This window comes from Priapulus caudatus, unplaced genomic scaffold (genome assembly GCF_000485595.1).
Source record: "Priapulus caudatus unplaced genomic scaffold, Priapulus_caudatus-5.0.1 Scaffold641, whole genome shotgun sequence".
In the NCBI taxonomy this organism is placed as follows: Eukaryota; Metazoa; Priapulida; class Priapulimorpha; order Priapulimorphida; family Priapulidae; genus Priapulus; species Priapulus caudatus.
This window is the reverse complement of record NW_014577702.1, coordinates 63203-86180: the sequence shown is the minus strand read 5'-3', so window position 1 is coordinate 86180 and position 22978 is coordinate 63203. Positions and strand designations below refer to the sequence as shown.

The window sequence follows — 22978 nt, the reverse complement described above, 5'->3', positions numbered from 1 at the left end:
GTGTGCCGTGGACGAATCCAGGATCCGTTCAACAGGAATGGGGGTGACACAGGATCGAATTGACAGCGTGTACCATGGACGAATCCAGGATCCGTTGAACAGGAATGGGGGTGACACAGGATCGAATTGACAGCGTGTGCCGTGGACGAATCCAGGATCCGTTGAACAGGAATGTGGGGAGACACGGGGATTAGAGGTAAAAGCTTCCACGGCTCTCTAACGCATGACTCACCTTCGTGAGCAGACGTATCGCGAGGCAGAACTCGTGTTCGTAGTCCGACTCCAGCAGCGAGACGGCGATCCAGAACATCTGCGAGAGGATCGACAGCTTGTCGTCCTGGTTACCCTGGTCCGACGTCATCATCTTGAGCGACTGGGCACTGCGCGAGCGACACATGTTCGTAGACTTACGACTGTCCATGATCTCAGTCGGTTTCTTCAGCTTGTCAGCGACTGCGCGAAAAACATGAATTCATATTTATCTTGTGTTAAATCCAAGATATTAACTTACTATCGAAATTTTTTATCTCCCATTTTTGACATCATGAAGTTCGTGATGTGTTACACTCAAGGGGGCTTGCGCCAGGTGGGCGGCCTCGGCTTCAGTAAATTGTTTTTAGTGAAAAATGTGAAACGCTCGAGTGAGAAGAGAAATGGGATATAGTGAGTTGGAAGAGAAAAGGAATATTTGCCGAGTGAAGAGAAATTGAGACATGGCTGAGTGGAGAGCAAGACAGAAAAATAACTGAGTGGCAAGCAAAATGGAAAGTCGGCTGCGTAAGAAGAGGAATGGAGAAATGAACGAGCCACAAAAGAAATGAAAACACGACCAAGTGACAACAGCAACGGAAAAACGACTGAATGAAACACAAAAATGACTGAGGGAGACATGAAACGAAAAAATTACTGATCAAAGACGGAAACCTCATTGAGCGCGAAGAGAAACGAGAGAAGAACTACGGCGCGTCGAAAGAAATGAAGACCGTTACCACATCATATTCATCCGGCAGTTCGGTCATTATAATCGGCTATCAGCAGTTTCATTATGAGCAGCGAGGCTGGTGGGTAGGTGGAAGCACTTACTTTTCTTGTCGGCGGTGGGGCTGGTGGTAGCGCTGCTGAGAAGCTTCTGTCCCGTGGCGTAGGAGACAGAGTAGCTGGCACTACGAGGGTGACCGGTGTACGACCGACTCAGTGGGATAGCCAGCCTACTGAACCTGACCGCAGATACACATAGGGTATGTTAGTGATAAACTATTTATACGTACATACAGTGGACGGTGCACACACGTGCAGGCACACTCCGCAAGAGCACGCACTAAGGAATGTGTACGCACGCATGTATGCTCACCCTCAATGACAAATTAATACATTGCATTAATACCACATTCCCACAAACTGTCCCTCCTTCCCTCCTTCTTCCGCCTCTTCTCCTTCTCTTTCTCCCGCCCCTGCTCCTCATTGCTCTCCCAACTTTCCCTGCTTCCTCTTCCCACGCTTGCTCTCGCACTGTGCCCCTCACCTGTTGTTGAGGTTCGGTGTAGACTTGAACAGCTCTTTGTAGTCTATGGGGCGGAAGTCTGCGTCGAGGTTTGCGACGCTAGCTTCCAGCGTGAGCATTATCTCCGTCACGTAGCCCTGCATGTCCTCTCCCTGCTCCGCCACCGTCTCTATCAGCCGCGAGAGGATCTCAGACAGCATGCGTGACGTCAGGGGCACGCGCAGAGCCCGGAACAGCTGCAACAGATGGAGCCACCATCATCGTCGCGTGCGCGACTCACAACACAGAAACAACGTAGCAGTCCGATAATATAGTATATCGTGTATGTATGTATAGTATACATGTAGTATATCGTGTGGTATGTAGTATATAGTCGTATAGTATCCACGTGAAAAGATGACAGTTACATTCCAAAACAAAGAGAATGGCCGAGGATAGAGACTCACCTGGAACGAGCGGCCGGCGTAATGGCGCGACGAGCACGACAGCGCCACCTGCAGGGCAACCTGCGCCCAGCGTTGTTCAAGGGCGGCGTGCGGCAGCGATTCGCGGAACACGCGAACGATGTGCTTGAGGAAGGCCTCCATCTGTTCACAGCTTGTCACCGCCCACGTCTTCGACGTGATGTCCTCGTAACTCCACATCGGCCGAGATTTCCTACCGTGAACAAGCACGAATACGTTCGAATCCACGTGACAATGGTGACGGGGACACCAACCACTGGCCATGCTGTAGTTGTATGTACATGTACTACGAGCTACGTGAACTATTATTATTATTATTATTGTTGCTGTTTTTGTCGTAATTATCAGCTTTATTAATAAATTACTGTTAGTACTATTATCATTATATATTATTACTATTATTATTATTATTAACATTATTATTGTTGTTGTTGTTATTTTCATCATCATTATCATTATTTCTACGAACAGTAATAATTATTAATAAGTAATTAATACTATCATAATGAATCATATGAACAATGATCATGATAATAATAACAATAACAATAATAACAATTATTATTACTATTATTGTTATTACTACTACTACTACTAGAGCCACCTATCTAGCAGCCCTCCGACTCACTGCCCTGCGTACCTGGATGCGATGAAGTCGACGAGGGAGAGCGTGATCTCCTCTACGCTCGTCATCTCCTCGACATCGAGTACCGACCGCTGCTGCTGCTGCTGCTGCTGCTGCTGCTGCTGCACGGACTCCGGCGTCAGCGTCGCCACCGAGTTCACGCTGAACGTAGACATGCCAACGTTGCTGCTCAAACCACTCTCCACCTTCTCAGGCGACTCTGTGAGCGGAACACGTGAGCATGAACAACCGTGGGAACAACAGTAGGAATGTAGACATGCCAACGTTGCTGCTCAAACCACTCTCCACCTTCTCAGGCGACTCTGTGAGCGGAACACGTGAGCATGAACAACCATGAACAATGGTGGGAACAACAGAATCTAGACTGGGTGACATTGCTGCTCTATCAACTTTTCACCTTCTTAGGTGACTGTGTGAGTGGAACACGTGAACATGAACAATCATGAACAACGGTGGGAACAACCGTAAAAATATGGACGTGAGGAGCAAAAGAAGAAATATTAACATGCGGATCAACATTAGACATAATAATCTCCTAACAGACTACAACGAGAGAACCGCCAAGTGTTACCACGGTAACATACCAATGAAGTTGTATTCCTTGGAGACGCCACTGTGGGTGGTCAGTATGAACGTGTCGTTGATGTGTCTGTTGGCAAGCAGTATCCTAGCGACGGCATGGTGGTCGTTGTGACCTGACAGCACTATGAGCAGGTTCAGCAGCAGCTTCTTGCAATGTTCATGCACGAGTGGCCGCGAGTGATCCAGTCCTGCGCGAAAATCACCGACAAATTGAAGCAACACCTACTATTGCCTGCCCATTTAGCTTCAAGTATGTTTAAAAATGATTAGCTAATGTCAAAGCCCTCTGTGAGCAGTTTAAAAATCTAGAATCCAAGCGCTCTGTGAGCATGTTATATGAGCCGTGTGAAGTTACTACAGTCGGTATACCTAGGAACACCATGTGTAGCATGAGGGGCAGATGTATGGACCAGTCAACCTCCACACCGTCCACTAGCAAGTCTGTGAGTAGATTTACAGCCAGACTGCACCTACAATAAACACAATATGTTTACATTGCTAGCATCGACAGTGTCTTAATGGATAAACAACATAGAGACAGAGATGCCGGGCACCACTAATGGCTTTAATCCAGCGTTGATCGTAATCAACTAAGAACAGTAAAGTTTTTATTAGAATACGTTCATATCACATTAAGGAGAGTAGACATAATTCACGCAATAGTCCGTGCACAACCTCGCGCATTCATCTTCGATGGTCAATCGAAGTCACGATAAACGTCAAGTAATACCGGTGACGATTGTACATGACAGGCATATGTCGCTCTGACAGTTTGTCTATCGGTGAGCATGCTTTGCCTACCTGTGGAAGCTGGGCGTTGAGGCGAGGTTCTCAGGCAGGAACTCTCGCAGTGGTGAGAAGTAGCCTCCGTACGCCGGCATGGGCAGCGGGTACGGCTGCGGCTCCTTCTTCTTCTGCTCCCGCTCAGACATCCTACGCAGCGTCGTGAAGTTGTCCACCTCTGCGACAGAAGCTTGCCATTAATAACGCTGTCACGTCTATACACGCACACACAGCACACGCACGCACGTGTGCGTACACACACAGCACACGCACGCACGTGCACGTGCACGCACACACAGAAACACACGCACGCACGTGCACGTACACACACAAGCACTTTTATCTCTCACACATGCACGCACACAAACACACGCATGGGGTGGGTGGGTTTGTTTAGTGTCAACCCCAGCGTTCTTGTCCAGTGATTATTGTCCAAAGGAAGACATACAAAATATATAGCTAGCGTTAATTCTCGATAATTCAAGATTTTTATCCTCGTGAATTAACACTGCCCATATGCACACCTGCAACGCTACGATCTCGTTTCTCGCTACCGCACCTGTCACTTCTTGCTTCTCCGCAGACTGTAGCGGCTGCTTCTCGGTGGACTTGCCGCTAGAGGGCGCACTGCTGCCGCCAGTGCTGATGCCGCTAGTGGAGCTAACGGCGCTGTCGTGACTCGTTATCGTTGCCTGGTTGCTCTCCGAGATGCTCACGCTTCCCACGGATGCCTCGACCAGCCTGCAACAGACACAGCGACGCGTGATAAACATGCAGGGCTCGTGGCCTAAGCTGGTGTACGCGATGCCCACGATTTTCTTAACGTACTTGCTTACAAACGACCAGTAGAGCCTGATAGGGGCAGCAGATCAGCCGTTGAAACTGTCGCCCCCTCTAAATGTTTTGGATTTATCTCGACGGATAAATCGTATATCATTTAAATGTAAATAAAGACAATTCTATATGAAAAAATGAAAAAATCCGATGATATCACAATACGAGGGGAATTTTGTGACGTAAACTTTGGTTTTGAGGAGAGACTTACGCGTCCTTGGACGGATCCTCGGCACTGTGTCGTTTCGTGTGCAGAGTTCCCTTCTCCATCTGAGGCGAGTCCGTGATACCACACGCCTGGTCTGCCGCGGATTCCTCTGACATCATCGAAACCTGTGTACACGTGCACGCGTGTGCAAATCCCTTAGTAATTCACGCCGCACTGACAATATATTTTCCCATATTATATATCATCATATAATATTATGAGGGTATGATGTATATGTGTATGCTATACTAGGATATATATGTATATAATAACGGTATACTATGATGTATATGTGGCATCAGCGCACCTTGCGTAAGCTCATGAGTCGGTAGAACGGCGGGGTCTCCGTGCGTTCCACGGTGCTGTTCAACGTCTCCACGGTCTGTAGTTCCTGCATCAGCTCATCAAGCAGACGGTCGGACTTCAGCCGAGCCATGTAGATGACAACACGCTTTGCCTAACGAACACACATATCAGCATAATGTAGCTCCCGGTGACACTGCAAGTTTCATCTCAACTCACGTATATTCCCCCAAAAAATAAAAAAATAAAATGCTATACATGAATAAGCGCACACATGATTTTATCATAACATAGATATAGATGTCATAATATTATAGATTATTGTAGTCTATATTATGACAACCCTGATTTTATCACACTGAGTGTAACTTTACAATATTGTTGCGTGCAAAAATCTGATGGCCATCAGAGAACATTCTCATACCTGACTCAAGGCATATCAAACCTTGACCACAACCTTGACGGCCGACCTCTTGGTGAGCCGTGGAGGGCGACGAACGTGTGTGCACCTGTGCGTGCGTGCGTGTCAATGTGTGTGCGTGTACACGAGCGTGCTGCGCATGTGCGTGCGTGTGCATGTACGTGCGTGTGCGCGTGTGTACTTACGTAGGGTAGAAGCTCGGTAGGGGCCATGCCAGACACGATGAATAGATAACGGATGATGATGCGTAGATTGTTAGGCCAGCAGGCGCACAGACACGCCCACAGCATCTCTATCTCCCTCTGGTGGTCATCACCAAACTACACGAGACAGGAAGACAAGTGCTTTAATGCATACACTCACACATCTCTTCAGTTGTCGACGCTATTCACAGAAGCCATTAGTGTCAAATTGTCCATCCAGAGGCAGTAATAGTTAGAAGAACCTGATGAGACTACTATAAATTGAAACTAGTTGTTCATCCCTAACAGCAATGTCTCCTAATGTTTGTTCAATCACCTGACAGCTTACCCACTGAACACACACCACACACGTATTGCCTCCTTTTACAAAATGGCATAAGTGATTTACTGTAGTCATGACAACAAATGCTAGGCTGTAGTCAGGCCTCACAATTTCATCTATTCAGCCTCTGTATGTGTTTACTTCTCCTACTTCTACTTCAACTATGTTCTGCCCGCCTTTATCACATTGAAGATTCCGACAGTATATTCAACAGCACAGCAAAGGAGCAGCTATAGACTGGCACCAGCTCCTCCGACCCTACCTTGACGGTGATGTAGAACAGGTTGTTGAGGACCATTTCGGTTGCCTGCGCAGACCCCCAGCCCTCTCCCTGCAGCCATGGCTGGAACTCGTCTCCCACCTCTTGCATCTTGGTGAGGAACGAGGAGAGAGGGTTCACCGGGGGCAGGTTGGGGTCAACCAGCTCAAGGTTGTAAAGCCAGGGCAGCAAGTACTGCAGCAGCAGCTGACGTCGCCACTGCTTTGCCGTCTGGAAGCGCTGCGTCACCTCTGCGAAGCGAACAGATGAAGAACGTGACGCGTTGTAAATGATGTATGGATCACGCGAACCGCTGCATTAACAACTGACGAGGATCACATCGCGCTAATAACAAACAACTGCACATGGATCTCATTAATTTATTAATTACATGAAGAACTAACCAACTAAATCCCGCCGTGAAAAATGACGTTCGCCATTTCATCAACTCAGCAACTCTGCTCTTTCATTCACGCATTCATTCTCTGACCGCGGCGTCACACTGTCTCCCACCCTACCCCTTCCTCTCTCTCTCTCTCTCTCTCTCTCTCGCTCTCTCTCTCTCTGACCCCTCCTCTTCCCGACCGCACTCACCTGAGAACATGGGCATCGTGAGATCTGGGTGCAGTCTCGCTAGCTGCTCAGACAGGTACAGCTGCGAGCGCGAGTACGTCGCCGCTAGCAACACGTCGTTGAGCGAGCTCTCGCGCCCGTGCCGCGCGTCGCTGTCGCCCGCGTCGACCGCAGCCTCCTTCTCGCTGTCCTCGTCCTTCTTCTCCTCGTAGACGATGACGTCGTCGGCGAAGAATCGCTTGTCGATGAGCTGCAGCAGCTGCAGCGCCGTCTCGTGGACGGGGACGCGCGGACATCCCGTGTTCAGCAACGTCACGTTCAGCATCGACAGCATGTCGCATGGATACTCCCTGCGCAAACAGAGGTCACCACGGTAACTACGTACGGATGCAACCATGTACAGATGTAACCATGCACAACGAACTACGCACGGGCGTAACCACGGTAACCATGTGCAACAGTAACTACACACAGCTGTAACCACGGTAACCATGCACAGCTGTAACCGCGTACGGATGTAACGGCGGTAACCACGCACAGCTGTAACCACGGTAACCACGCACAGCTGTAACCGCGTACGGATGTAACGGCGGTAACCACGCACAGCTGTAACCACGGTAACCACGCACAGCTGTAACCGCGTACGGATGTAACGGTGGTAACCAAGCACAGCTGTAACCACGGTAACCATGCACAGCTGCAACCCCGCATGGATCTAACCGCGGTGATCAAGACCACCGTAACCACACATAAGAGCAGTTGTAATGATACTGACCAGCTGTTAACTATGTCACATCCCACACCATTCACCCCCCCCCCCCAGCAGCACTGCCACGCCCGCTCACCTGGTGCTGAAGACTCGCGCGAGTGCCATGAAGCATCCGTCGGCGACCTCGTTCGTTCCCGTGTAGCAGCGGTCGATGACCCAGTCGAGCAGGGCCATCGTGTCGGCGTTGAACTCCAGGAGCAAGACGATTGTCTCCTGCGCGAGCCGGTATATCTGCAAGGGAAGCGAACGTTGACGGTGGCCGTGCGCGACGCGAGACGACTTACGTAGAGATCGGATTCGGGTTGGAATTTCGGGCATTCGTGTGACTTCGGTACAACGTAAATCTACGTAACCTACTACGTAACTCCTACGGTAGGCACAAGTGACCTTTAAACTGTTGATACCGGTGACGCTACAGCACCTGACTTCAAGAACCAACTATACTGCTGGCACCTGCAGGACCATTTAACAAGAACTGCTTGTGCGAAAGTCATGTGGAAAGAGCTGCGATATAGCGATTGATCTACAAAACAAGGTAGACAGTGAGACTAACCGATCAACAAAGCAAAATCTATGGAAGCATGTGGCTTACCTCCTTCTTTGTCTACAGCGGGAGAATAAGCACCAGCAGATAGCAGAGCGGTCAGTATCACAACGAGAAATGGAAGAGAGAGAGACGGAGAGAAAGCGTGAGAGAGAGCGAGAGAGAACACATGTGCGTGAACCGATACAGTTGTCACCAACCACCATGCGAGAAGCAAGTACATTTACACATCCCCGAGAAGTCGACACGACACAGTGAGAAAACCACAGTTTGCACAAACACACCGGCTACTGATGCGACGCATCGATTACAACAGAAGAAAAATAACGTTGAGAGAAGATAACAGATGCACTGCTAGTTCAAAATTGCAGCTGTTCTACCTAATTATACTAGCTAACTATCGTAATCATCATCGTAACCTGAAGCCCTTCATCACTATGATCGCCATGGCAACGCGCAGCTGTGCATTATCGTAATCGTCACCGTAACGCATGAGATAAGTGCAGATCGCGAAGACTAAACACCGAAAAATTAAAACCGCTAAAAATCTCCAAAGCCTGAGCTATGGCCGACAGGAAAAGCAACATCGACAAATCTAGACTGGCGTCGCAGTGAATGCTACGATTACCTTCTCATTGTGAGCCTCCAGCAGGTTGTCCAGCCATGCGTAGATGTAGCCGGTCTCGTCGGAGAGGCCGTTAGCATCGAATGCCGGCCCGCAGCAGAGTACGGCCGACATCGCCTGCAGTGCTGACACCTCTAGTTCGTTAACGGAATCATCACGGCTGTTCGACCTGCGAGAGACGGGGGAAGAAACCGACGACGTTAGCTAATTATTCGTAGTTAGAATCACACTGACACGCGCATTCGATGCAATTAGTGGTGATCAAGATGTGCCTTCACCCTACACCTTACAATTAAAAGGTAAGGATCCTTGATACAGCTTACCTATGGAGTCAGGACTCATGAGGACATCATGAAGAGCAAGCGAGATATCTAGAGGGTGCTAGAGAGCTGTTGAGGGCATTAGAGATATGTGGAGGGAGAGCTAAAGATATGTAGAGGCTGCTAGTACCACACCTTTTGTCGACCGCTCCGAAAGTGACGCCAAATCTTCCGCTCCAGTTTGCAAACAGGTGGAAGAGGCTGTATCGCAGGTCCCTGGTCAACAGGTTCTCTCTCTTACTCACTGAAAACAAACAAACAAACAAACAACTTGCGGTGAACCGCACAGCAAAAGACAATATAACACCCGTCTAATCTCCTATATTTATTTTTATTTATACTATCTTGTACTTTATATGATTATATTTATTTTTCATATTTATATTATTTTTATTTTACATTTACACATTTATTACTATCTCGTTATCTCGCACATGCTTGCGCTTTCGTTTGTGCATGGCTCGATCGCTTGATCGCTCGCACGTAGGTGCGGAGACTTACGTGGGAAGCTCTTGATGAGCTTACAGATGAAGCCACTGAAGTGAAGCCTAATCTCCTGAATCACCGGCACATCCTTGTCGCTTTCGCTGTCCAGGTACATCCTGGCGCCATCTATGTAATCGACGAACGTGCTAAAGAGAGCATTCGTCTCCTTGTCGCAGATGCCACTGCTGCGGGCGAGAGAAATGTGAGTTATCTGCTTGTATAAGACGTGGCGCCGACAAACGCAACATGTGATGGCCGATATATAAGACAAGCTAAATCACATTGCGATGTGTGATCATTTAGTATTTACATTGATCGCCCTGTTAAGTTAACCTCCTAACCTAGTTTTAAGTGCTCTATTTTAGAACTGAATATACAATAACAACATTACAACAACAACAACAACAACACCAGGAGTTGCAGGAGCAGCAGCAGCAGCACCTACCTGTGAGCAAATCTCTCGTTCTCTGCGATCAACTCCAGCAGACGCACAAGGACAACACGCAGCGTGTCGCGGCGTCTGCGGCGTCGCATGTTCTCTTGTTTCCTGTCAATCGCCTCGCGAATCAATGGCAGCAGCTCCTCCATCAGATCGCTGTTGGCATAGAAACCGTCTAGTTAATTACGGTGAACCGACGGTGCTATAACATAGAAGCACCAACACATCATCCTCAAACTCCCCTCCCCCTCCCCCTCCTCCTCCCCTCTCCCCCTCTCCCCACCCTTCCCATTGTCCTCTCCTCCCCTTCCCTCCCTCTTCCCCTTCCCCTACCCCCGCCCTCCCCTTTCTTTCCCTCCCCCTCCCATCGTCCCCTTCCCTCTTCCCCCTCCCCTACCCTCCCCTCTCCTCTCCTTCCCTCCCTCTCCCCCTTCCCACCCTCCCCCTCCCCTCGTCCCCCTACCCTTCCACCACGCTCTCTGGCACGCGTGTACTTACTGGATGCCGTCAGCGTTGGTCACACCCAGGCCGCGGATGACTATGTCTCTCATCTCAGCGTTCTCGCAGCGCAGCAGAGGCACCAGCAGCTTGAAGAGTCCGCTGGCCGGCGGCGGCGGGCCGTGGTTCACCGAGAACCTGCCCTCCGAACGCTCCGATGTCGAACTCTCGGGGGACGAGCTACAGCCGAGAGAGAGAGAGAGAGATGTGCGTTAGAACACGGTGGTGTGGAACTCTAAGGGGAGGAGCTACAGCCGGGAGAGAGAGATAGAGATGTGCGTTAGAACACGGTGGTGTGGAACTCTAAGGGGAGGAGCTACAGCCGGGAGAGAGAGAGGGAGAAGCGTGTTAGAACACAGTGGTGTGGAACGTTCGGTAGAGGAGCCACAGTGGAGAAAGGGAGAAGCGTGTAAGAGCATGCTGATATGGAACTCTCAGGGGAGGAACTACAGCAGAGAGAGAGAGAGACAAGTTAGAATACGGTGGTGTGTAACTCTCTGGGGAAGAGCCCCCTTTCTTCCTCCTCTTCTTCTTCCTCCTTCTAGCCCACCTCCCTCCCTCAGCTTGCCACATACCTGAGCTCGGGTGATGCGGAGCGATTGCTGCAGGCCTGCACGCCCGGTACGGTGCTACAGGCGAACACCAGGTAGTTTCTCCACAGGTTCAAGTAGAGGTCTCGCTCGTTGGGCTGCTTCTTACTGGTGCGCAGCAGCGACGCTCTGTTGTCATTCACGGGGCTACTACAATGACATAACGTAACCATGGTTACCTCCAAACACGACGCTGTGTTTTCATTCACGAGGGCTATTGCAACAACAAGACGTTACCATGGTTACCCCCAAACACGACGCAATATGGCTGCAGTGACGCTGGGATGTAATTCATCGGGCTACTGCAACAACACATGACTGACCTTGGATAACCTTCAGCTACCTAACATCATGATTACAAAGACGAGCTATATACCTATGCATTACTGTGATTAAAACATCTCGATGACTTAATCACTTATACGAGATCAGCAGACATAGTATACCAAAATTCTAGAAAGAAAATCTAAAAGTATCTCTAAGGGGATTGAGGGTCTGTATGAGGTCACACTAGATGGACCTTGTACGGCCAACGGTATATGCAACATGGCCGCCGCGACACATACTTTGGGTCTACGTAGGTGAACAGGTACATGAGTCGGCTGTATACGATGGGCCATGCGTGGCGGACGGCCGAGTCACATTGAGCTACGACGTTGTTCCTCTCCAGCATGCGTGTGAGGAACGTGGACCACGCATCGAACCTGTAGCACATAACACAACACATCTCATACCTCTCTCATCATCCCCATGAAGCTCACATCAACACAGGATTCATACAATAACGTCATAATTAATATGATATATATATATATAGGTACAATATCTCATCACAGTCTGCATGTTTAAAATACTGTTTAATATTATTGGCTTCATCATCAGATCACAGATTAAGTGTTTCTAGGGAAACCCTCTCTAAACGCATGAAAGAACAACGAATGACACATTTCATTAGAAAAGTTAGGAGTTATGTTTAGATTCATATTTAGATTAAATGCAGGTGGAGACCGCCTATGTTAACAGTTTGTTGACTACGTGGACACGGGGTGCTAGCTACCTGCTGAAGTTGTTGAGAGTGTGAGAGTTGCTATCGGCACATATCCATATGGAATTGTTGCGTTCGGCTAACCACTGCAGGTCCATGTGAGACTGCGCCAACACTAACGCCTGCAAATATATGACACACGACTAAATACACTCAATGCTTTAAACGATTTCTTCACGTATTACTTCCATGTATACATTGTATATACGTATTACATACCACGTATAAAGCCGAACGATAACGTGAACAATATCTGCCTGACAACCAACACCTGAAATGCTGGGTGGGTTAATGCAAAATCCTCTTCAAATCGCTCAAGAAGGGATGCTTTATAGAATTCTCCCTAGAAGCCTCTGCCTCTCTTCCCACCGCCTCTCCACAAATTTCTCTCCCTACAGCCTCTCCATATATGTCTTTCCCTGCAACCTCTCCATATATGTCTCTCCCTGCAACCTCTCCTTGCAGTCTCTCTGCTGCAGCCTACCTTCTCAGTTGGCGGCAGGTTGGCTGTGAGTCTCTCTACCACAGTAGGACATGCAGCATCAATCGCATCTATCACACGCGTGTCCTCTCCCTGCGCACCAAAAAACATCAAGGCAACAACATTAATTTCCCCACTACGTCTATCAGACGCGTGTCCCATCCCTGAATACATACATACTCACAACCGAAACGTAAGGGTAAGAACATTAATTACTGCTCACACAATCCAAGGTGACGAGGTCACTACACAACAACGTAGCTTACGAACATAGTCTAAACTAAACATATGCTCATCATGACGATGACGCTAATGTCAAGGTCAAGGCCAGTCAGGTCAAGCAGTCAAGGTCAGGCTTCATCTGACTTTAAAAAACCAATAACATCTCTGTATCCGCAAGGGACTTTGCACAGGGTGGTTCCTTCCCCTCCTTCAGTAGGACGATGGAGAGTAAATGGAGCAGGGGTAGGTAGGAGTGTGATAGGCAAGGTGTCACAATGTGTGACAATTCATGACAAGGTATGACAAGCTGTGGCAAAATATCCCAAGGTGTTGCATGGTATGATAAGCTGTGACAAGATAACACAAGGTGTGACATGATGTGACAAGATAACACAAGGTATGACATGCTGTGACAAGACAACACAAGGTATAACAAGCTGTGACAAAATAACACAAGGTATGACATGCTGTGACAAGACAACACAAGGTATGACATGCTGTCACACGACAACACAAGGTGTGACAGGCTGTGACAAAATAACACAAGGTATGACGTGCTGTGACAAAATAACACAAGGTATGACATGCTGTGACATGATAACACAAGGTATGACAAGCTGTGACAAAATAACACAAGGTATGACGTGCTGTGACAAGACAACACAAGGTATAACAAGCTGTGACAAGATGACACAAGGTATAACAAGCTGTGACAAGATGACACAAGGTGTGACAAGCTGTGACAAGATAACACAAGGTATAACAAGCTGTGACAAGATGACACAAGGTGTGACAAGCTGTGACAAGATAACACAAGGTATGACATGCTGTGACAAGATAACACAAGGTATGACGTGCTGTGACAAGATAACACAAGGTATAACAAGCTGTGACAAGATGACACAAGGTGTGACAAGCTGTGACAAGATAACACAAGGTATGACATGCTGTGACAAGATAACACAAGGTATGACGTGCTGTGACAAGACAACACAAGGTATAACAAGCTGTGACAAAATAACACAAGGTATGACATGCTGTGACATGATAACACAAGGTATGACAAGCTGTGACAAAATAACACAAGGTTTGACGTGCTGTGACAAAATAACACAAGGTACGATGTGGTGTGCGTTACTCACTCGGTCCAGCAGCTGGTATAGACTCTTCACTTCCTTGAGTAGAACCATGGACAGCTTGCGTGTGATGTGGCGGCAGTGACACAGCATGACTAGCGCGAATCCCTCGGTGAAACACAGCACGTCGATGGCGCCACTGCTGTGCTCGTGTCCGCGCAGCGGCGTCAGCTCTACCGCCTCCGTCTCCCGGTTGTCCTACACGCGATAACATCCACAGCTAGTAATACCACAGACTAACGGATACACAGACTGGACACTTCGTATACCCTGCTTGTTAAGCGTTTCGATGGTGCTGCCCCTGGCGAATGAAGCGGTCAACTACTCGAAATGGCATCAGCTGGCGGTTATTGCAGTGCGGGAAATTGTTCCAATACAAGGAAGAAAAACCCAGATATAGCGTTTTTCAAGTTTCCCACAGAGCATGATAGGTACTAGATTTATCACGTGTTGCATGTTATATACGTTTGCAAATAATAAATTCATTAGGACGGCAGTGACAGATGCAGTGACTCACTTGTGATATTCACAGCGTTATCGCATACAATACCAGTGATAAACACGTTTATCACGCAGTGATGGCTCTTACGGCATACCTTGTACTGTGCGTGTGTCGTGTGAGCATGGGTAGGGGGCGCCTGTGCGGCGGTGCGCCACTGCGTGACTAGCTGTACCAGCATGCGCAGGCTATTGTCCAGCAGCTGTGGCGACGTGTCAGACGCCTCCTTCTGAATGAACTGGATGAAGCCTGCAATAGAGACGCGAGCACTGTTCAAGTGTATGTACCGGACACAGAAAAAAAATCTCACAACAAGCCCGGTTAAAGTGATTACGTCACCGTAAATAGTAAAAAATAAAAAAAATATTTCCACTTTTTCACAAAATAATGTTCACTTTTTATGGTTAAATTGCTGCATTATACTTCCTATTTTACTATAATTATTGTTCGATGTAAACATACACTCGTGACTCATACATAGCCCATAGCAAGCAATTAATGTCAGGAACATAATATCAAATCATCTAGGATTTTTGGATTTTTAACTAGTTGAGAAACAATCTTATTAGGTAAGAATTTGACGATATGTTTAGTCCTGTTAGTTCTTACTTTTAATGTAAAAAAATGGCAACAAAACTTTTACAAATTTTACCATAGAAAATTCGTGACGTAGTCAATTTAAGACCCATTGTCATGTAGTTGGGTAAACACTGTCGCTCTACAATGATGATTTGTACCATTACAACGCATGAGGAAAGTTTACTTAAATGTAACATTATGATTACAATGATTCTGACAGTGACCGCATGGTGACCTAGATAGAATATTTCACAGACACCGGTCAAGCTTGTGTAGGGGGCATGGTAAACTTGGCGGGCATGGTAAACTTGGCGCATGGTAGACGGCAAGAATCAATAAGCTTTATGCTTGCTAAGCTCGGCACTCCTGTTAAAAACCGGCGATCATCGTGTACAGCGTGTGTGTGCGCTTGTGCCTGCCACTTACCATATATAACGTCTTCTCTCCATTCGGGAAAATCTAGCACCATATTCTGTAACGACTGGAAGGCCAATCTGCGGAAGCAAGAAGACTTGTTTAGTGTCAGATAAACATGACAGCGTTGGCATTGGTACAGCATGATCAAGGAACATAGAGATTACTCTGTGACTCAGTGTGCTACGTTTGAGTCAGGTCAACTGACGTGTTGATCTCAGTAAAGCCACCGCATCCCTCTTTTACCTCCTCGCTTCTCTTCTCGCCTCCTCTCTTCTCTCCTCACCTTCTATCAACCCCCTGAGGCCTCATCTCCTCCTTCCTTCTTTCAATCACTGAACCCATCTTCCCCTCTTCTCGCATCACTTAATTTCCTGTCTCCTTTTCCCATTACTCTCCCTTTGCACACCTCCTCCTCTTTTTCACTCATCTCCTCCCTCGCTACCAAAACGCATTCTATGTGTACAGGAAAGCAGGCTTACTAGTCCTGTTTCATCATTCCCTAACCCCTCTCTCCCTTCCCCACTCCTCCCTCTTCCGCACCCCCTTCTCCCCTTCCCCTCGCTCACCCCCTGAGTTCCTCGTCCATGTGTACAGTGAGACGGGATAGCAGGTCTACCAGATCCGGCTTGCTCATTCCCTCGGGGATCAGTCTAGGAATGGCCGCCACACACGTGCGAAATAAATCTATCTTTGGCTTCCTCTCACCCCTGCAATTATCAACGAATATGTTACCAAATGAACCTGTCAACAAACGAACGTGTCACCAGTTGATCGTGTCACCAAACCACTGCGTTACCGAGCAATTCTGCCGCCACACGGTCATGTCATCAAGCGAGAATAACAACAAAACAATTATGTCGCCAAGCATGGGTGTCCTCAAATAATCACGTCACCTATGCAGGACGCAACCGTGTGACATTCTGCTACGGTGATGAGAGAGGAGACAACGAGTAGCGACATTAATAGAATATTTATAAAAAATATATGAAAATGCAGCATCTGAACACAGCCTGTCATAGACATAGCGAGACGAGGAGAGATAGCCAGCATCATGGCCAGGGTTCCCTAGCAACCTGTGATGCTCCCCGGAAGAACGCAGATACAGTTTCTCTGTAATTGCACATTTACTGTTACAAGCGGCACGGGAAGGGCGGGACAATTGCTAAACCATTTGGCCATCGGGGAGCGTGTGCGTTTGTTAAATTCAAAATCTAAAAGCGGTGAATTCCCACGGCTGCCATCGTTGAGCGAGATGTGATGCGACATTCCTGGTCGCCAGCAGAAGGCGCCAATTACGACCCCAGCCGCAATTAAATTCGCGGACGAGTCAAAAAATCTCCGGCATAATTCAGTGATTTATATGAACGATTTCACGGCCCATCACTCGAGTGCTGGAGCAAGCTGAAAAGCTGCGTTTCCATCGGTGACTATGAAGTGCCACCGTCTAGTCTCAATACTACGGGCGCCCCCTGATGGTATCATCGAGTCATCACAAGCACCCCCTGATGGCATCATCGAGTCATCACGAGCGCCCCCTGATGGTATCATCGAGTCATCGCGAGCGCCCCCTGATGGTATCACTGAGTCATCACGAGCGCCCCCTGATGGAATCATTGAGTCATCACGAGCGCCCCCTGATGGTATCATTGAGTCATCGCGAGCGCCCCCTGATGGTATCATTGAGTCATCACGAGCGCCCCCTTATGGTATCATTGAGTCATCGCGAGCGCCCCCTGATGGTATCATTGAGTCATCACGAGCGCCCCCTGGCGCGTACGTACGTGATCAGCTCCTCGGGGTCCTTGTGAAGGTTCTGGCTGTTGGTGAGCACCATCGTTCGTCCAACCTGCAGGTCGAGCGCGCGCAGGATCGAGTCGAACGCCTTGCGCACGTGCTGGTAGTACTGCGCCATGCCGATCGTGCGCGCGATGTCGTCCGTCAACATCTTATTCAGGAACGTCTTCTTAACTCTGCAACGCGAAACCACGTTCACATTACGTTGCCGTGGCGATGGAAGCGGCGCTATGTTAGCTTCGTGCTATGGATGTAGCGATACATCTGACCGGTGGGCGATGATTAAAAGAACGGGAAATTCTAAAGGGCTTACAAAATCCCGCGTCAAAATTTGTACGTTTCCTTGGTCTCTTCTGAGCAAATACATAGGATAGCTTCCACGTTATATAGCATCTCACAACAAGGATAATTTTGACGCAGCAAGTTTTCTCATCGAGATATTATCGTTAAATTCTCATCGACTGTGCGCACCGGATACTATGGAAGCAGTAGTGTTACCGTAGTGATTACATTATTACACATATTAGAGAGCAGCACTCGGAGTGCGAGAAGTGTCGTTACATTACCTGAGGGTGTTGCCAGAGGGCAGCACTCCGAGTGTGCGAGGCATCGGAGGGTCTCCCTCCTTCTGCTGCAGTGAGTCCGCAATGACGAGGAACGCACGAAGACCTATGCTCATCCGCTGTAAACAATAACATAAAGAATAATGTAAACAACAAGACATTCGCGATAACAAGTAATGCATGAAGACAAGATGATTATCTGTCATAAGTAATAACATAAACACACAATCAATAAGATCACGTCTGTACAGCTAAGAATATAGATGCCTAAACAGAAAAATAATACAGTAAACAATGACTGTACAGCGTACAAGAACCACTCGACATGCTTGTGCAAAGTACAAAGGAACACTAATGTTCACACACCATGCTTGCACAGTACTTTTTTGAAGTACTCTGCAAAAGACTCTATGATTGATCACGCCATGTTACCCTATTGCATTGCAAAACTGTTTTATATATCTGTCTGTATCTTTAACCTGACTTTTGTACCATCAGCGATCCTTACATTTACAATATCATTGACATTGTGTAAAATAAATTGTGCAATATATATATGTACTTTTGGAAATAAAGTTCATGATAAAAAAAATCCTCACACACTATGACATATAATATAGAATGTTCACGTAGTTCACATACTATACCTACGTGACATAGCCACGCATCTATAAACCACACGACGGCTAGCGGTTTATAAACACTACCGATGATCAATAGACATGACAGCGATGGTGTTGTGTGAAATCTTACCTCAGGGGTTAGGAACTTTATGGACCGCCCGACACACAGCAGGTCGAATATAATGTCCTTCATAGCAAAGTCCAGTCTTTCCTGCCGACGCGCAAAAAAATAAAACGCTCCGTCAGGATTGTGAAGGCAATGACGTACTGTAATAAATCTTCTCATTAACATTATTTAAACAGCATCAGTCTCTCATGCAGGTAAACTGTAATTTTCATGGTTATCTTTCCTATGCAGGCTAAGCCGGAGTAAGTGTCATTACGTTACTGTAAAGACTGCTGCATCATGTAGCAAATCAATACTGTCATATTTAAACAACTCTCCACCTCTTATAAGCCCATAAAGACTTGAGCAGGATAATATGAGTGAGAGACATCACTCAAATGTTTCCCCGGACTTTCAGGTGTGGGTGGTAGGTGAGCAAACATTTTTCATTCCCTGCTCACATATTTTCCAGTCACATGCACATAAATATCATGTAAATTGTATATTTAATCAAAATGTTCATTTTAATTTAACCTACACCCTCATTCGTTGGTGTAATTGCGATAGACCTGTTGAGTGTCTTGAATAAATACGTGTCCTAAAGGGTGACTTAGCTACGTAAGGTCTGAGTAAGTTTAACCCCCAGCATGAGGACTCAACCCTACCTTGGCAATAAACTGGATGATCTTGACAAATATGTTGAGTGGTGTATCGCGCGGGATCACAACCTTGGAGCCTTTAGGAAACAGACTGTTGACGATCGTGTGCAGCCTGCTGCGAGTCACCTCATTGCTCTCACATCGTATCCGCACCATGTACACCCTGTAACACAGAGAGATCGGTGGGTCACGATTTAGGTAAGGATAGGTAACCATGTACACCCTAGAATATACAGTTACATAGCTAACTATATACACCCTAAAGAGTATGGGAGAGAGAGAGAGAGAGAGAGGGAGAGAGAGAGAGATAGAGATAGGGAGAGGGGGAGAGAGGGAGTGAAAAAAAGAGAATTTCGACTCACCACAGCAGGCGGTAGAGCGACTCCAGTGCCACTCGACTCATCTTCTGGTCCTTGTTCTTGAGATGCGAGAGACACATGGCGAGAAAGTAAGGCCAGTTGTGGAAGAAGAACTGTCGCTGACTCACGCACAGTAGACACGTGACGAGTGGAAACAGCGCCTGAAACACGCATCACACCAAGGTCAGCGCCACCTACATTCACATATCTGTATCTAAATCAGATACAGCATTGCTATCCAGAGAGACCGGGTACAAGATGGCGTTGCGCAAAATATGCGTTATTCCCCGACCGCCGAGAGCAGTTAAGCCGCGCACTTCTGCGGGACTGGGCGCACGCGACCGCGGTGTGTTGTATGTAGCATCTCGCGCTGCCCGCTATATGAATTCGCGCGCCGAAGGAGGGCGGGCGTGCGAATCCGTATAGCGGGAAGCGTAACATCGTGCAGTTTTCGTGAGACGTACACCGGCTTGACTACAGCAGCCTTGGGGAGGGCATTTCCTGCTGCTGCTGCTTTGCTGCTCCAGAGCCGCGCTGCAGCAGCTAGCAGGGACCAGTATTTGGTGCTGCTGCTGGTTTGCCACACCAGCCACGCCGGCCACGCCAGCGCAGGTGCTCGCACGACGTGCCGTCGCCACGGGCAGCGCGGGGTCAGGAGGTTGGTCGAAATGTAGCACGTACGCAGCCAGGCGCTGCCACGGCGGCGCCGCTTTTGGAGATAGCATCTAGACCGCGCCCCCACCCCCCACGTGGAGCGCCGTACGACACTTCCTTAAAAGCTCTGTGATAGACATAACGCTATACTCGGCAGTAGCGCACGTCATCGCGTAGCGGCCAATGAGCGAGCGCGTCATCGCTGATTGACAGCATTTCTTGGGGTTTCTTGTAGGAGCCACTACGTCTTAGCCATGAGGCTAAAAAAGTTTAGGGACCGTTTGGAGATGGCCTCCTGCCGTCCATCGCGAAATGTCGGTTGGATCGCGCCCAGTTTTTGCGGAATTCGTTTTCAGACCCCTGTCTAAGGTATCTGTCTAAGTGGACAAAAAGGGGGCGGCGTATTCGCTGTTGCGGCGTATTCGCTGCGCGCAAAAACTGGGGCCGCAAGTCCGTCAAGGTAAGTGAGTCAGGGGATAATATGTATAGCAGGGTAAGGCATTAAGGGTGAATATAAGAAATTATGAGTATATAGCACACACTCACCAGTATGTGTTTTTTCTTGGTAGACATGTCAATAGTCTGTGGGTAGAGCATCTCTACAAAGTTCTTTAGCACGGGAACGTTCACTTCATTCTTCACAGTCTGCAAATAAATAAATGAGCATGCAATATCACGACAACACATACGATAACACACATAATCTGTGAAGATAACACACCGCCGTGCAATACTGTGAGCAAGTGGTGAGCCATATACAGTATAAGAGGGACTTCATGAAACGTAAAATTCACGTAAAATCACGTAAAGTCAGGTAAACGATTTTATCATTTTTAACTCGCGACACAAACGAACGTCGTACTTACAGCTGCCACAGGCACGAGTATCTCCACAAACAGTCCAGCGAGCGAATGCTTGATGTCACGCTCCTTCACCTCCACGAAGTAGGTTGCGAGCTCCTGCATGAACTGGAACGACGCCTCAAACTCTTCTATAGGTACCATCTGTGAACACCATAAACACACGATCATGAACCTCTCCAGCTACCATCTGCGAACACTTGATTATGAACCTTGACCGTTGAAAAGAACACTAGGTAGGCAGCGCAGAGGTAAAGAGTTGAACATCTAGGGGAATAGCAAATCAGGAATAAATGTTCTTATATGGGTAATTGATAGCATGTTGGTAAGTGTAGCAGACAGGTGAGAAGCAGGTAAATGGTTATCATTACGACCTTGATGGCATGGGGTAGGTATATCCTAGCACACAAGTACAGATTATATTAGGGAGGTATAAAGTCATCATTGCTACCTTGAGGCTAATGAATGCCTTCTTTTTAGTCACCTAAATGAAGTGTCTTTAATAAACCAGTGCCCATTCCAGAGAAGTGTTTGCAAATACAAAATTGAGTGTAGTGGGCAGGTAAAGGGTTGCTATACCTTGATGATAGCGTACATCTATAAGGCAGGTAAAGGGTTGCTATACCTTGATGCGGAAGAACTTCATCCCCATCAGGAGGCTGATGATGCTGTGTGTTGTGTAGGGATTCTGCTCCTTACTGCGAAGCTCCTTCAGTGTGGCAATGAACTTACGTTTCACCGAGTGAAACCTTCATCATCAAAAACAACGTAGCAGGCAACAGTGTTAGTCTTCTCACACACGCTCACTCACACACTCATTGATTGTGAGTGAGTGAGTGAGTGAGTGAGTGAGTGAGTGAGTGGTGGTGAGTGAGTGAGTGAGTGAGTGAGTGAGTGAGTGAGTGAGTGAGTGAGCAAGTGTGAGTGAGTGAATGAGCGAGTGAGTGAGCGAGCGAGCGAGTGTGAGTGAGTGAGTGAGTGAGTGAGTGAGTGAGTGAGTGAGTGAGTGAGTGAGTGAGTGAGTGAGTGAGTGAGTGAGTGAGTGAGTGAGTGAGTGAGTGAGCTCACTCAATCACTCGCTCGCTCATTTATTCATTCACTCCCTCACAAGCTCACTAATTATTTCTTAATAATGCGACAACCTTTATTCTCAATCTGGCATCCCAAAAGATCAAGTTCACGTGTGACATTCAGATGTAATGTTTCTCCCTTTGGAACTTTATAATTATTCGACCGTATCTTGTCTTCTAGCCATGGAACTGATATACTGTTCAAATAAACAACTACGTGAAATGAACACAGTTTTATCCGATCTCACCTGTATCACTCAACGTAAAGTTAAATGAAAATCATTTTTATACATATAGGCATATTATTTATCATAATATATAATATATCATTTATCATATATCATTTTTATACATATATATATCATTTTTATACACTTAGACATATATTCCTGGGCGACCTTTTATGGATAGATGTGGTTCCAGCTCTCAATACAATAATTGCTAGGGAACTATATATCAACGCACATGGTTTAGACAAACTTGGTATCTCTCGTGTTAATTAAATTTTTATTACAAGTTTTTAAAATAATCGGGTCAATCT

At 47.4% G+C, this 22978-nt stretch overlaps 1 protein-coding gene across 1 annotated transcript in view; it reads right to left on the bottom strand.

Moving 5' to 3' along the window:
• LOC106812378 (protein furry-like) overlaps window positions 1-22978 on the bottom strand; it is a gene marked incomplete in the record, with an annotated part of 82470 nt that overhangs the window by 14318 nt on the left and 45174 nt on the right. The window contains 37 exon segments of the mRNA XM_014816237.1: window positions 233-453; window positions 1084-1217; window positions 1523-1737; window positions 1948-2158; window positions 2606-2810; window positions 3196-3381; window positions 3563-3663; window positions 3995-4154; window positions 4536-4717; window positions 5022-5143; window positions 5326-5475; window positions 5928-6062; window positions 6530-6777; window positions 7121-7449; window positions 7945-8099; window positions 8461-8472; window positions 9041-9206; window positions 9493-9601; window positions 9859-10028; window positions 10289-10438; window positions 10781-10960; window positions 11356-11520; window positions 11937-12074; window positions 12428-12537; window positions 12900-12989; window positions 14261-14452; window positions 14851-15002; window positions 15759-15826; window positions 16316-16456; window positions 17531-17719; window positions 18110-18225; window positions 18860-18940; window positions 19501-19657; window positions 19857-20014; window positions 21054-21152; window positions 21374-21511; window positions 21993-22116. Of these exon segments, the coding sequence (XP_014671723.1) occupies window positions 233-453; window positions 1084-1217; window positions 1523-1737; window positions 1948-2158; window positions 2606-2810; window positions 3196-3381; window positions 3563-3663; window positions 3995-4154; window positions 4536-4717; window positions 5022-5143; window positions 5326-5475; window positions 5928-6062; window positions 6530-6777; window positions 7121-7449; window positions 7945-8099; window positions 8461-8472; window positions 9041-9206; window positions 9493-9601; window positions 9859-10028; window positions 10289-10438; window positions 10781-10960; window positions 11356-11520; window positions 11937-12074; window positions 12428-12537; window positions 12900-12989; window positions 14261-14452; window positions 14851-15002; window positions 15759-15826; window positions 16316-16456; window positions 17531-17719; window positions 18110-18225; window positions 18860-18940; window positions 19501-19657; window positions 19857-20014; window positions 21054-21152; window positions 21374-21511; window positions 21993-22116 (5659 nt within the window).